Source organism: Hyposmocoma kahamanoa, unplaced genomic scaffold, assembly GCF_003589595.1.
Source record: "Hyposmocoma kahamanoa isolate Upper Pololo Valley unplaced genomic scaffold, ASM358959v1 220, whole genome shotgun sequence".
Lineage (NCBI taxonomy): Eukaryota > Metazoa > Arthropoda > Insecta > Lepidoptera > Cosmopterigidae > Hyposmocoma > Hyposmocoma kahamanoa.
In genome coordinates, this window is record NW_020653740.1 from 3,616,687 (window position 1) to 3,632,055 (window position 15,369).

Genomic DNA, 15,369 nt, shown 5'->3' on the forward strand with positions numbered 1-15,369 from the left:
CGTGACCATGGAACCTGTAAAGGGCCCGAAACCTTGGTTGGTTTGAAAAAACAAATATACGCGATTCAAATCCGGAAAAAAAATTGTAAAAATAAAAAATAACAATAGTTATTTTAGAACTTCATCATTGTATAGAACTATAAAACGACGATTCTGAAAATATTACCTTAAATGTCTTAGAACATAAAATCATAAATTAGTCATCAGTTATTTGTACTAATTTCATTGTACCAAAAAAATTATATTGTTAGTGTAGTAATAAAATGTCAAGAACCTGGAGGGTAGAACCGTGGTCTTCTAGAAGCTTCCATTAGAACACACCAAATTATTATTATAATAATAAGTAAGGCCCACATGTCTTTACACTTCAGACAAAATTCGATATAATGATCTTCGAGTCGTTTATTGTAAGAAAAACTTAAAGGTATTGCATCCTTTGAAATTTGGCTTATCTCAATGTATTTTGTTAGAAGATACAAAAGCCATTATCCTAAGGTGATCTAAGGGTTACACTTATGTTATCTGATTTTCTTATGCATCTACGTGTTTGCTTACATAGTACCTCATTTATGCTCACTCCTGCCACTTTATGCTCAGATGTATCAGGTGTATGTACTGTCTGGGATCATATAAATATATCTAAGTATAATATTAATAAAAAGCCCTCTGATTGGATACTGAAAGTATATTTTATGTGGAATTATTTTTTTATTATGAGGACCTCTCTAAAATCGCGAAATCTTTTACAATTTGAAAAGGGCCTCAGTAATAAAAGTTATTTGGTTTCATGTGCTAAAAAGGATGTCACATAATAAATTAGAACTTATTCTAATGTATACATAATATAACTGTCAGATGATGTACCCTTTATTGTTTTTATTAATATACCGTACAATTGTAAATCTGTAATCTATCTAATAAAATATAAAAAATAAAAATGTGGCATTTTTATTCCTATCCTTTTTACATAGCGTACCTATATAGATAGCACTAAATAACTACAATACAAAAACGTCCTACTTGAAATTTAAACATGTTTCTTGTATGGACTCTTAAATTATTTACGTGAAAAATTAATGAATAAATAAAAAAAAACACTAAGTCTAAATTCTAAAAACTTGAAACCTATTATTTTACATCACTGGACTACTTATATTTTGCGCTTCCCTCATCTAGTCGGGTGGTGGCTGGACGCTGATCGAAACGGAAAATTTAAAAAATGCCTTGTTTCGATTTTTCCTTTACATATTTTATTAATTTAATTTTAATTGTATGCCATTTCCTTCATATTAAAAAATTTTATCAAAGGTAGCGTGAAGTAATTTGAACATGCCACGTTAGTGTGGCCTTTGGCCTTTGGCCTTGGTCGACCAAGGCTCGGTCACCACTCGGCTCGTAAAATATTCTTTCTATTTTTATATTCATCTTTCTTTTCTATTTTACTTTCTCATTTGCCTTTTCTTTCTCTTTGCCTTTTTTCTTTGTCTCTATTCCTTTTTCTCTTTTTTCTTCCATCATTGAGATTGTTTTTACCGGTATCAAAATAAGGCCACTTAACGTTATAAAGAATCCAGCTACATAAAATGCAATTGCATACCCATAATTATCTTTTATTAAAGCTGCTATCGGTGTGCTGATTAAATTCCCTATACCTAAGAATATTAACATCATTCCCGTGGCATTAGTTAATTTGTCTAAACCATATAATGATACTAAAATTAAACTTCTTAAAACAGCAACACCAGCTATAAAAAATCCAAAAATAATGCAGTAAGTATATTGATAGTATACGTGGTAGGAAATACCAGATATGACTGTACTTATTCCTGCAGCTGAACATCCAAATGCGAATAATTTTAAAGGATCGATTTTACTGGCAAGCAGACCTAACACTAACCTACCTACCGCATTTGATGCACCGATTGCACTAACGAACAGTGCACAGTGCATCGGGTCTACTCCTTCTTGTAAGTTTCGGTCCTGTAAATATACATATGGTACCAAAAACCCTACATATGTTAAAAACCCACTACTACAGAGCAATATAAAGGACCATTTTTTCAAAAGGCTTGGATCCATCATAGTTGCGAGCACTCTCCTCATAGCCGTAGTCATCACTCTCCCTTTGTCTTGAATGTCTTGTACTGTCAACGCTCGCGACACGGCCATTTGATATTCAAAGCCAGTTCTCGATTCTCGTTTTGTGTCCATCTTGCTTTTTTTGTAAGCTGGTAGATCTTCTATTTTGCCTTGATAGAAGACATCGTCTCTATACAAAGGTCGAGACTCAGTAACATGCCGATTCCAATGAAGAACACTGCTCGTACGATCTTTAGCTTGTTTTCCTCCTTCTTGTTTATCTGATATTACCTCAATCTTTTCACTATTTTTCGATACAATAGACTGCACTTGCTTTAATTGTTTAGAAGAACTTGCTACGTCTGGGTTAAGCGGAGCAAGCGTAGTCCTTGATGCACCTGCAGTCGATGGTCCAGGCGTTTCTAGTTCAGTTTCTGTATCTGCTTCCACAACAGCAGCTACAGTCGGAAAATTTAAATTAGAAACAGCGTTAAAAAGTCGTTCTGTTACAGTTGGAAGAAGGTTGTCTGTTTTAGCGTATGATGGCGACGAACGAGCTCCACTCCGGTCTGCTGCCGTACTCATCACGCTCGGCAGGTAAGTCACGGTTCGTATCTGAGGGACGTCTTCCTTAGCCTTTGCTACTTGAACAGATAGCAAAGGCCTATAAGTTAGCCCCAGAAAAAATGTTATTGCGAAAAATCCTGAATGTAGCAATGTAGCAGTACGCCATCCGCCTAGTTTTACTAGGTAAGTATTTGCAGGAAATAGTGTCATAACACCAACGCTCGATCCGCATGTTCCTATCGCCATAGCCACAGAGCGTAACCTCTCAAAGTAAAATCCCACAATCAATGAAGACGACATATTTATGAGAGCATATCCAAATCCAGCGATAATACCATAAAAAATGAATAACGTCACGTATACAGTGGTAAAATATGAACTTAATAAAGCAAAAGTACACACAACTGAGCCACACATCGCACACTCCCTGAACCCATACCTATTAATAAGAGCAGATGCCAACGGGCTCCCTATGAAATACAGTGCTACTGATGTGGAATTTATTAAAGCTACTGGTGAATTCGAAACTTTCAGATCTTGAGATATATCGTTAAGTAGAGCGCCAAATGTATAAGACACTCCATCTAAGATAAAAATGCTGAAAAATGATGCGAAAACAACGACCCAACCCCAGCCACCGTCAAGAGGTACAGTTATTTGAGCAGTAATTTCAATCTCTTCGCCACCCTCGCGATTATCAGGCCTGTTTATAAGTCTTGATGGTGTTGCTGATTGTATATTTTTCACAGACATAATTATTTTCTATGATACATGTCTATGAATGTATAATTATCAAAGAAAACACCACTTCCTATGGGATGACTTAACTCCTGACTTGACTCCAGGATGCAATAATTACTATGTACTATTTACACATGAAAATCTCCGCATGTCTTGGCAAAATCTAAATTTTGTCGTATCAATTAATGGCACTTTTATTTACATTGCCCACATATACTTAAATGGGATTCGTAATTTCATTCGGGGCTACAACGACATGAAGTCATGACTTACTTGATTTTTAACGGAGTTTGACTTAACAATATGACGAATCTGGCAATCTGGCAACTGAAAGACGAGGAATTAAAAAAATTATCATTTTTAAAAGTAAAAAATTTACCCATAGATTTATTATATAGGTACCCATAGATTGGCAATGCAGGTGAAAGAGCGTTAGTATACACGTATGTTAGAGCGAGATAGGTAGACGAGACTACTTCATTATACGCTATGAGCCTGTATGAACCTAGGGTCAGCTGACAACGAAATAAATTTCGTTTATTTTTGAAAAATAATTGGTTTTAAAATGTGAAATAGTGTTAAACGGACGTTTATTAGTCATGGTAACGTGTTCAGTGCCCGGATGTAACTCATCTAAAAATGAAAACTCGCAGAATTGTACATTTCACATGTAAGTCCTATTTAAATTTTTAGCTGTCTAAAAGCACTACCACAAAAGCTTTTTACATAAATATATCTGTAAAATTATAATTCTATACTAAGTCTATGAATTTACCAATGTACTGTGCAGTGCGGATATTCTTCCCATGGTTTTTCTTCATTTAATTAGTTTAATATGAAGCTTTGCTCGCCTATAACAAGTTGTATGAAAAGTTTAAATACAAGATACATTTTTTTGTTGTTATTTTATGTTATGTTGAATTCCCTTTACAACAAACATTTTTTTTATAACATCAAGTGACGGGACGAACAGGTCGTGCGCCTGATGGTAAGCTACACGCCTGTCCTTAACAGTTACGGATAAACTATAGTTGTTGATAATAATATTAATTGCTTTGCTCTCAATATATTCAGTTTATGTCATAGATTTAGTATATACTAAATCTATAGTTTATGTACACACATCAGCACATCAACACATTGACGTATCTTGTTCCATTGCAATGGAGGCGATTTTCGAACAAAAACGTGTAGTCTGATGTGCCGTTGTCCGTACTTACTAGTTAGCAAAACACATTTATTATATAATCAAAACTGTCTATAAAAACTCATATATAATTCTGTTCTTTGGTTCAATGTGCCGTAATTATGAACATGATCGTAGTAACATCAATTACTACAACAACAATTAACTTGTGTTAAAGTGCTAATACTCACGGCTTAATAAAAAAATATTGAACCGTTTGACAGTGAGAAATGACATTCGCTGAAGACGAGGTAGTATGGTCTTTGAGCTTAGCCTGTCCTTTTTCTGTCTGTTTTTTTACAAAGATTAACTATATTTTAAGTATATTATGAAGAAAATACGAAGAAAGAAATAGTGATGAAGAAAGATAGAACTATGTTCCTTATTTTAAATCAAATTATAAAAGAGTTTATCCTGAAAATTCCAATAATTACGAATTCAAAGTTTTTGTCCAAAGTGACAATAGTGTGATAATATGTCACAGTGAAAACATAAATATTGACCACCGCCGCTTAAAAGACTATTTAGAAAGCCCATACAAGAGAACTAAGTTATTTAAGAGAAAGTAAAAACATAAGGTTGTAGAACCCCTATGGAAAATATTTAATGAGGATCCTATAGATTTATATATACTAAATCTATGGAGGATCCCGATTGGCTCAAAAGGCTTGTATCCAAGCCGAATCTCTAAATTTAAAAAAAAGACATTTGACAATTTTGACATTACTTGACGGTTATCTAATGCGCGTGTAGCGAGTTAGCGAGTGCTCATTTTGGAGGGAAAATAAAGATAAATTCTCTTACACCAGAGTAAATTTTGTTATAATTTAGTGATAATAACAATAATTCAAAAAAATATTTCATGTTTGCTGTACGATACAAACTTGAAATAAGTTAAAATGCCTCAAACATCGATTACTTCGTTCTTTAATAGCCGAAAACGACCTGCATCCGAAGACATAGTTGGGTCCAAATCAAAAATCGCACATATCGAAAAAAACATAGGAACTGGCTCCAGACCTGTGCGCAAAACTATCGTCCAAAAATGTAATATCAAGGATGTAAGAAACTCATTTGCAGTGCCCAATGGAATTAAATTAAATGGTCTGAAGAACACCGTTACCACACACGACTGTACGATTCAAATCTGTCCCTCCAAAAATGTGCCAGAGCAGAAAGATGTGAAAGTTTTTGCTAAGAAACAGAATACTTCTAATATCTCTAATAATACTGAGCTGCCTAAAGTTGCAAATGTGAATTCTGCTCGTAAAGAATTGAGCTTAGGGGACATTCGAAAAAAGTTATCAGGCAGCTCGAGGCTTGCGGAGCTGCGAGCGACTGCCGAGCGCCTCAGCAAGGGTATACAGGATCTGAAAGAGGCCAGTGACAAGAAAAACCTTAGGGAATTTAAATCTATTCATGTGGAAGTACCTTCAAGGTTAGTTTTTATTACCAAATGTTGTCATCGAGGAATTGGCAGCCACAACTGCAGGTGCCACCAAAATTGCCTGTGTTGTTGATGCTAATCAGACCAGACCCATTCATGCATTAGTTGCTCTAACAAAGTTGTGGAGATTTCATGCTTATTTTTCTATTCATATACACTAGGTCGACTAGTTGCCTTCGCTTGCTCACTGAAAACGACAACCTTCTTGGTGTAAACACTGAGTTATTTGATGCTGCCAAGGTCAAGTAAGTATCACTGATGGGCACCTTATTTGCCTTTGGCGAGCATCAGTCGTTCAAACAAGCTTCAACTAGTCAGCGGCTGGCTCCCACCACGATGCGCATACTAGGGGCTGAAGAATGCCTACAAACCCAATCAGTTTTGTACTATTAGTAGTGTTTCTGTACGTAAACTTGTATTTAATGAATTGGTAATTTCGGGCGAAGGCAAAAGTCGACTCGGTATAAACAGCACATCGACTGCACCGCACAGTGATCAAAACATCAGTACCGCAAAACGTGTTCAAAAGTCGAAAAATGAGACATTTCGGGGCAATTGTTACATAATCATAATCTTGATAAATTTTGCTATATGTTGCTATTAAATACTATCCATTGTGTTTATAAAATAAGAGAACAAATTTGCAGAATTAGGAAACGTGACAGAAAATATAAAAATATTGCTTTCAGAAGTTATGAGTATTTATACTAAAATATTTCAAGCTATTATTTTGAATATCAATGTAATATCAGTCAGTGGTTTTTCGAGAACCAATTATATATTATTATTATTATTATTATTAAAACTTTGTGGCTGGTGAGCCCACTTAGGCAAGATAAAAAAATTTCAATGCCCACCACCACAATAAATAATTGAAACACATTTTTTATATTAACTTAAAACAAAAAAAATCGCAAGTAAAAAATTATGTTTGTAGTGTAGTTTAAATAAACAATTCAGGTTTTTTTGCGGTAGCACCCCCTGGACAGCATCAATGCCCCCCAATTGGTTCCGAGGCCCCTACCGCCTCCCAAGGACACTTCAACACTCACTCGAGGGCGGTTGGGACCACTTTAGCAAAGTATGGGGTAGAATTAAATATAATAATATAATAAAAAATAATATAATAATATTCTATGGAATTGAAGTTACAAATGTCGAATTTTATTTGTTAATGTTTTGTGTAAACCTCCTTTACTTTTGCATTACTTCTATGGTAGTAAAGAACCCTAATTCCATTTATTTTCTGTTATAAAGTCAATTAATTTTATTAATAAGGAGTTTAATTGTTTATTTATTTTGTGGATCAATAAGGCCTCAAAACGGGTTCAAAGTAAGTACCAAAACCAAAATATATTTAGTCACAATATGGAATAGGGATAATATAATTATGCGAGTTTATGAATAAACCAATATGAGTGCCTTTCTCCTTTAAGGTACACTGTTTTTAATTATCCAGAAAGGTGAACTATGCAATGTAGTTTTTAACTTTCCTGAAAAAAATATTTTAAGAAAAGTACAGAAGTTGGAAGAGAATACTTAATTCTCGAAATTAGCTGCCCAGAAAAACACTTTCCAGAGTTAAGATCGATATTTAAAGACTATTTTATTTTAAAATGGAGACAGTGTAATTAGTACTGCAAAATGTTTTTAGAAAAAGAGAAAGACTGACATGCATTTTAATAAATATTTCAGTGCATTTCTTAACAAGGCTGACCTTCATCAGATTTTCTGAATGCAAGCAATTCTACAAAACATAAATACATGTATTATATGTAATATAAATAATAAAATGAATATATAAAAATACACAACTCAAATGAGTTTGAGTAAGTAATAAGTAAAATTAAAAAAAGCAGAAATAAAAAAAACGCGTTTTCATGAAATCATGCTTATAAGAAACTGAGTCTATTAGCATTAAAAAAAGGAAATTATATTAATTTTGTATGAAAAATAGTTTATGAAATTTGACCAATTTCGGCTGTCCCGATCTTTTTCGTCCCATATAATGAAATGATCCATACACGCTGAGATGATTAGCACAAAAAAATTTGATAAATTTTTATTATTATGAACTACTATATTAATTTTTATGAACTACTCACACTTGACCAAAAAATTGACTATGCCAAAATTGTTTTCACAAAAAAGACTTGGTTCCTAAAACAGTTTCCATGTCTCTTCTATGGTTTCGGATTACACCATATTGTCCCATTTAAAAAAACACCAGAGGTGTATGTTTCTAAATAAATATTATATAAAATAAATAAAAATGGCAACTTTTTTTTCCAAATTTTGCCATTTTTACTTATAATATATAATAATACCTATAAAATTGAATATATAATACCTATAAACATAATGATATATAAAAGTAGTTTAAGAGCATTAAAACATGTTATATTAATAATAAATAAATACTTTTATAGTTAAGTACAAAATGATGTCTTAAGGCACTGATACGTGATCGTTCACTATGGGCCTCATAAGAAGGCTCAAGGTCGCCAAAGGGCAATGGAAAGGGCTATGCTCAGAGTTTCGTTGCGAGATAGAATCAGTAATGACGATATCCGCAAAGGAACCAGAGTAACCGACATAGCCCTATGAATTGCAAATCTTAAGTGTCAATGGGCAGGGCACATTGCTCGCAGAACAGATGGCCGATGGGGCCGAAGAGTTCTCGAGTGGCGACCGCGTACCGGAAGGATCATTCGTAAGGTGCACTGATCTGGTAAAGGCTGCGGGAATCCGCTGCATGCAAGCGGCGCAGGTCAGGTCGTTGTGAAATTCTTTGGGGGAGGCTTATGTTCAGCAGTGGACGTCCTGTGACTGTAATGATGATACAAAATAATTTTGATCACGTTTTCGGGTTTCGGCCCCACTGTGTGTCACCTTCATCAGCCGATTGCGCTTGTCGAAAAGGCAGCAGTGGACTCGGAGTAAACAGTGGGTTGACAAGGTGTAATGGTCTGCCGAAGGCGACAGTCCACCCTGTGTAAACATGCCAAACGCCGCAGCGTGACGTTCACAAAAAAAATTGTGAGAACAATACTTTGTTTATCTTAATTTAATCTATCTGAAACGAAATTAAAAACAATTTATAACAAAATTCGAAAAAGAATTTTGTCTAGATTTGTTGGTCCCTTTTTATTGGTTGGTAAATCTCATCAAATCTAGATATGTTTATACATATCTAGATATATATCTGTGGTGCAGACCAACCTAATATACATAGTTATGTACTGTTATGCATGGAGAATATCAAACTGTTTTGTTTCCATAGGGTTAAATTAAGCATTTACCTCATATTTACCTACAATTTTTTTTTTTATTCCTACTCAGGTTACATAGACCAGGATTATACATATTATTATAAACACATATCTTATAGACTAACACTATAATGAAACACTAATCAAATATAAAATTAAATGAAATCTATCTTACACAAAAGTATCTTGCTTCTAACTTTCTTTCTTTTTCAATGCATATTTTATATTAATACAATTTAATAAATGGTTTTATTATTTTCAGTCCAAGCAAGAAAGCATTCATTCAAAAAGAACTTTCTCCTAAGAAAGAAATTTGCTCTCAATACCTCATTTCCCCGAGGAAGGTCATTATTAGTCCCATCAAGAGTCCAAGCAAGGTGAGAAAAATTTAAATAAATATCTCAATGATTATAGGTTTTTATGACTACCTTTACATATTTTTTAAATTACAAAAAATAATTGAAAAAGATGTTCCAACAAAAATTATGATTAATCATCACATTAAGACTTCGCATTTTATGAATTGTATTAATTAATTGGCTGATTTTTAAATATTCTCCTCATCTGTCTGTCCCTCACTGCTGAGGATCGTGTCTTTGATCAAGTACACCATCAATCAATCTTCTCCACTACACTCTGTCTTTGGCTAGGTGGAATGCGCTCACTGGTCCTGCCAGACTTTCAGCCTCCTGGTCACACCATGGTTTCGAACTTCGATTTTGAAATATAAACATTAAAATATACTATTTATATAAATTATCTTTATTGTATAAAATTAATTAAAATCGTAAATGCACTATGTCACATCATGTTATTTTTTAGGCTTCTGTGATGTACTGGAATAGGCGTCAAATACTGTTTACGTAAAATAGTTTTTATGTTCAAAATGTATAACTATTAGTCATTTAATAAATTAGTAATAAACAACATATAAGATGAATTTATGGTAACAATTACAGTACTGTACTCCTTTATTATTTCTTTTTTTTTTACTTCACTTAGGTACCGGCATACATTCGCCATGCATCCTTGGCCTCATCACCAACAAGTCTTCCTCTGCCTCATCAGTATCGAATCCTAGCTGAGCTCTTCCGTGGCATGGAGACCGTCGTGGCGTTACTTTACAACAGGGATGAAAAGATCACATTCAACAAACTCAAAACTTCAGTGCAAGAAATGCTTAAACGAAACTTCACTGAAAAGCACTTGGCACAAATTAAGCAACTAGTGCCTGATTTCTATAATTTTGAGATTCGAAAGGGAAAAAATTTTGCTACATCTGCACAAAAAGAAACATATGAGCTTGTAATATCTCCAAATATCCCCTCTGATATTAAAACAATGAATCCAAGTGTCCTGTTGGAAAGACGGAGATACTTTTTTGATACTTTACTCCAATTGGCTAAGAAACATCATGCCCAATTTTTGGCAACTCTCGATCCCCCAATGATTATTCCAGATGATAAGCTAACACGTTGGCATCCAGAATTCGAAATTGAAAAGGTTCCAGAAGTTGAATGTGCTAAACTTCCTGAAATCCCTAACATGGAGAAATTGTCCTCTGCTCAAGATGTTCTCTCAAAGGCGCGTGAACTATTCAAATGTAACACGAAAATGGAAAGAGCTTTAGAAAAATTAGCACAAGCACAAGCCAGAGGATTGACTGAGCAAGAAAAGATGATAACTGGTATGGACAACAGCAAAACAATCACAAATGTTGCTACACAAACTCATCAACCTTCTACTAGTGTAGTAAATATTATAAATCCTGCACTTCGCAACTTACCGGCCGCTTTGCTTGAAAAAGTAAAGGCTAAGCAGGCTGCAAAGGCCATTGAAGCAATGACCAGGTCATCGCAACGCGACGAGAAGTTTATGATCTACAGCCGTCTGCCTGATTTAGCAAGAACATTGAGAAACATATTTGTAACAGAGAGAAAGAATGTACTAGCATTAAACATTATTCTCTCCAAGTTGGAGAGCAGTTTCAAATCGAAAGTATCAGCAAGTGATTTGCAAAGAGATATTCAAAAGCTTGGTGAAGAAACACCAGAGTATATAAAACTCCATAATATTAGAAATACAGCATATCTAAAATTGGACAAAAATGCGGACTTAAATAAAATTACTAGCAAGTTGGAAGCATTGGCAGAAAAATATAAAGAATGATTAAACCAAATAAGGTAGATTGACATACAAGATCAAGACTGAGTAAGTTATTTAATCTTTAGTTTCATACTTTATTAGTTATTTAGAAATGGACCACATTCTCATAATATATTAAACGGAAATAACTCAATTATTTGTTATATACAACAACTAATTAAACATACTTCAATATTTGGACATTTTAGTGTACCTATTAAATTTGTTTTCTATTATCGTTATTACAAACTAAGCTAAAATCATTTCGTGATGACATAATTTTATTTACACATGTCCATTCTTTACTTTCTAAATCTATGTAGAGATTACTGTTTGTCATATAATTTTCATAAAAAATATGAAGTGTTTGTGTAAGACATTTTACATTATTTTAGTTTACTTTTATTAAGTATAGTAAATGTAATGTGACTTCCTTTTTTTATTATTTTATTGTGTGGTAGTTTAAACAAATAAAACATTGCATATGCTTTAACTGTTTTTATTAATAAATACTGACAAACAGTTTGGTAAATTTATTAAATAATTTTATATAAATATGCATAGAAGTTGTAACAATTGTATGTCATTATAGAATATTATTAGCTGTAAGTAAATACGCTTGAAAAGAGGCATTTTCTGTGAAATCATAATATTTATAATACATGACAATAAGAAATATAGTGATAATGTCACTTTATTTATTCAGATTCCAGAAGTAAGTCATAGTTTGGAGTTTTTCCTGGTTGATAGCCTTCCATGACTTGGAACAGGATATTATTGGGCACCAGATACTGGCTCACAGCTGGATCTTCCAGCATATCATTTATATACTTCGTCTGTAATAATTACACATTAGATTATTGGTCTTTAAAATATTTGTGTTACTATAAAGATTTCAGTTTTAAAATTCATCACATAGGGAAGTAAAGAAGATTAAGACGCGGCAGCATTTTTATGCAGTTCCTTTAAATTGTAAAGAATTTACAGTAAGGGGCTAATAGATATAACAAAATCTGTGCGTCGATGATATATTCAAAATTATCGTAGAACGTACATTGTATCAATGACGACAAAATTCTTACCAAAAGTTTGTATTTTTGTCCATCGATCGTAGCCCTGTCGTCCTTTTCCTTAAATGCCAGCAATCTCTCGAACCAGGGCCAGATCATATAATCAGCGTAGCCCGGCTCCGCGCCGTCCAAGAACTTGGTGCCACGACTTTTGAGTTGTTCTTCTACAAATGTAAGAGCCTTATGGAACGCTGTCATATGATCCTCAGTAAGGCTCTCCGGATTCATTATTAACTTGTAGAATAAAGTGTGCACCTGGAGTAATATCAATGCTAATAAAAACAGTCATTTTTAACTGCGGTAACAGGTATTACAGGTTTTTTATTATAACAAGTAACGGACGTACAAGTCGTGCGCCTGGTGTTAAGCGACACGCCTATCCATAGTAATTGCAGAGGTGCTACTCAGAGCAAGCGCAAAGATCTGAGGGACACTGCTACTGCGCCTGTCACCCTGAGACATACGTTGATAAGTCTCATATGCCTGTAATTTGTTAGTCCCGTCACTTGATATTATAAAAATAAATGTGGCATTCTCGTTCTTCATCTTGGCTTGGGCGGGTTTACCGATATGGTATCGATGGGGTCGTAACACTATAAAGTAGAAGTCATATTTTTACAAAACTACCGCACAGTCATTTTTACTTGACATGTGCGAAATCATCGTTTATTTCGATGGAACCATAGCTTTTAAAAGAAGAAAAAGACTTCCCTAGACAAGCTCTTTCACAAGGAGCTCTACTGCTACTAAAAGGTAAGTATCAAAGTATAGTAGGTAAGCTATTTAAAGGTTTAAGTTATTAAGGCTGTCTCCGTTTTACGATGCACACAGTCATTAAAGTTGTTTTGATATTCCAAACATTGCCCAGAAATCCATATAAAAAGTTACATATTAAAACACATTGTAAACTATACTCACAGGTCCAATAGCTTCAATGATAATTTTGTCAAAAGCTTTCTTCAGTGGGTCTTTGGGCAGCAGTGGGCGACGAGGATACACTTCGTCCAGGTACTCAACAGTCACAAGGCTCTCGTAAATGCAAACATTCTCTGCAATTTCTAGCGATGGCACCTTCGCTATAAAAATTAATTTGATAAAATTTATCATTTTAGAGTCACCGTAATATACAATAAATAATTTTAAACAGAAATTTATCTTTACACTCATATTTAAAATATATGAACGTTACATAGTACATTCGGGCGCAGGCTAGATTTACAGACCCATTTTAAACTGCAAATTGAAGTTTATGCAAGTTTCACAAGAATTTACGTGATATAATTTTCAACTAATAATTTTGAGACAACTATTCTTTTAATTGTAGCCCACTCGTACAAGGTTATGAGCACTTAAAACTCAGATTTAAATTCAACTGTATGTCACTTACGAAAAGAACTATTCAAAGTCCAAAGTATCAAACTTGATGTGCTCTTGACTATTTTTATTTGAATCGTCCCTTGATTAATTTCCCTTACCGAAGTAACTTTTTGCTGTCAACCATTCAGGCTTATTTTTCAAGTCGATGTTAACTACTTCATAGTCCAACTGTTTGGCGTTCAATGCTAAGATAGTCCGCTGGGCATAAGGGCAGTACCGCATGTTATAGACGCGCAATTTCCCATTGAATGGCGGAAGAGGATCCCCTAAAGTTAATACAAATATATTATCAACAGATAACAACAACATATGAAAATGAAATCAACTACATGTTCTACAACCACTGTTTCTTCTAGTCACCAAAAAAGAACTGCTAAATGGCTAACAGTGATTGTAAGCGCCTTACAAAAATTTACGAGACATTCATTATTTATAGAAATTTTAAAAAGAAGGCGCTAAGTTTTGTCGTCAAGGCAGTTTTCGAAATCCATGATGTATATAGGCAGACAGGCTATATTTAGATTATCGAATTTACATAATTCTATGCAGAAGATTGCTTTTCGTCGAATACCACAAATATAATATTATAAAAATATTCGTTTCACTTACCTTTCTTGAGATGCTTTGTGTTGAAATTAATTTTTTTAATTCCTTTTAACGCTTTAGAGCCCATGTTGCGATAAGGTAGCACAAGTTCGAGAACCTGAGTTAGTGGTGTGAACACCCTGAACGACGACACTAGAATGTGCACGGCGAAACTAAGTGTTGACAGAATCATACTGTATAAGTTATTTATCAAATCATGCAATTCACTCACTTATCTATTGAAACTCATATAACCATTATCTCACACTCATATCACAATGACAGGCACTTATTTCTATATCACCCTAAATTTTTAATATTATTTTGTTACTAGATGATTAGTCAATAAATGTTTAAAGGTAAAATACAAATTGCGTGCAACAACTCTTTCTTGTTTTATTGTTCATTCGATGACCTTGACCTTTTTGGCGGCAAATTCATTTTGGTGAAAACCAAACAACTGTAATTTTTACTGTACCAACAAGGTTTTATTTTATATGATAGATAATAACATTCCTAACAACGTTTATTCTTGTATAATTTCTTAAAAAGTTAATAGTTTCGGAGAATTTTTTTTTTTGTATGGAGAAATATACATTTTATTTTTTATCTCAAAATATACGAAAATGTAATGTGCGTGGGTTACTTACAGTATAGTTTCAATCATTTTCTATGTAGAAAAAAATAATCCGTCTGCATGTACTTGGGTCGTTTTCAGATAACCTCCAAAAATTTGTCCCTTTCAATAAGTTTTATGTTATTACATGAATGCTAAGCATTATTTATTTAATATAATTGCTTGCTTACTTAGTCTGTGTTACACATAAAAATACTACTTTACTACGTCACAATAATAAATAAAAATTAAAAAAGTGGGCGATTTCTCATTCATGGGAGCCG

The 15,369-nt window shown here is 33.7% G+C and overlaps 3 protein-coding genes across 4 annotated transcripts; 1 reads left to right on the forward strand and 2 right to left on the reverse strand.

Moving 5' to 3' along the window:
• Nucleotides 1-1,434: 1,434 nt before the first annotated feature.
• Nucleotides 1,435-3,629, reverse strand: LOC113228065. The gene has a single exon (XM_026461204.1). The coding sequence runs from the start codon at nucleotides 3,397-3,399 to the stop codon at nucleotides 1,435-1,437; it is 1,965 nt and encodes a 654-aa protein (XP_026316989.1). The 5' UTR covers nucleotides 3,400-3,629.
• A 1,710-nt stretch (nucleotides 3,630-5,339) lies between these two features.
• LOC113227917 (DNA replication factor Cdt1) lies at nucleotides 5,340-11,711 on the forward strand. Its single transcript, XM_026461008.1, has 3 exons — nucleotides 5,340-6,011; nucleotides 9,555-9,669; nucleotides 10,295-11,711. The coding sequence occupies exons 1-3, from the start codon at nucleotides 5,473-5,475 to the stop codon at nucleotides 11,459-11,461; spliced, it is 1,821 nt and encodes a 606-aa protein (XP_026316793.1). The 5' UTR covers nucleotides 5,340-5,472; the 3' UTR covers nucleotides 11,462-11,711.
• A 300-nt stretch (nucleotides 11,712-12,011) lies between these two features.
• On the reverse strand, nucleotides 12,012-14,717 carry LOC113227904 (pyrimidodiazepine synthase-like). 2 transcript variants are annotated; one of them, XM_026460993.1, is made up of 6 exons: nucleotides 14,702-14,717; nucleotides 14,494-14,622; nucleotides 13,983-14,150; nucleotides 13,426-13,583; nucleotides 12,520-12,762; nucleotides 12,013-12,273 (listed from the first exon to the last, which is right to left on the reverse strand). In XM_026460993.1, coding segments are annotated over exons 1-6 (837 nt in total). In that variant the 5' UTR covers nucleotides 14,703-14,717; the 3' UTR covers nucleotides 12,013-12,135. The 2 variants fall into 2 exon arrangements, with proteins under 2 accessions (XP_026316777.1, XP_026316778.1); XM_026460992.1 differs by lacking the exon at nucleotides 14,702-14,717 and having other exon boundaries at nucleotides 12,012-12,273; nucleotides 14,494-14,677.
• Between the last annotated feature and the right edge of the window lie 652 nt (nucleotides 14,718-15,369).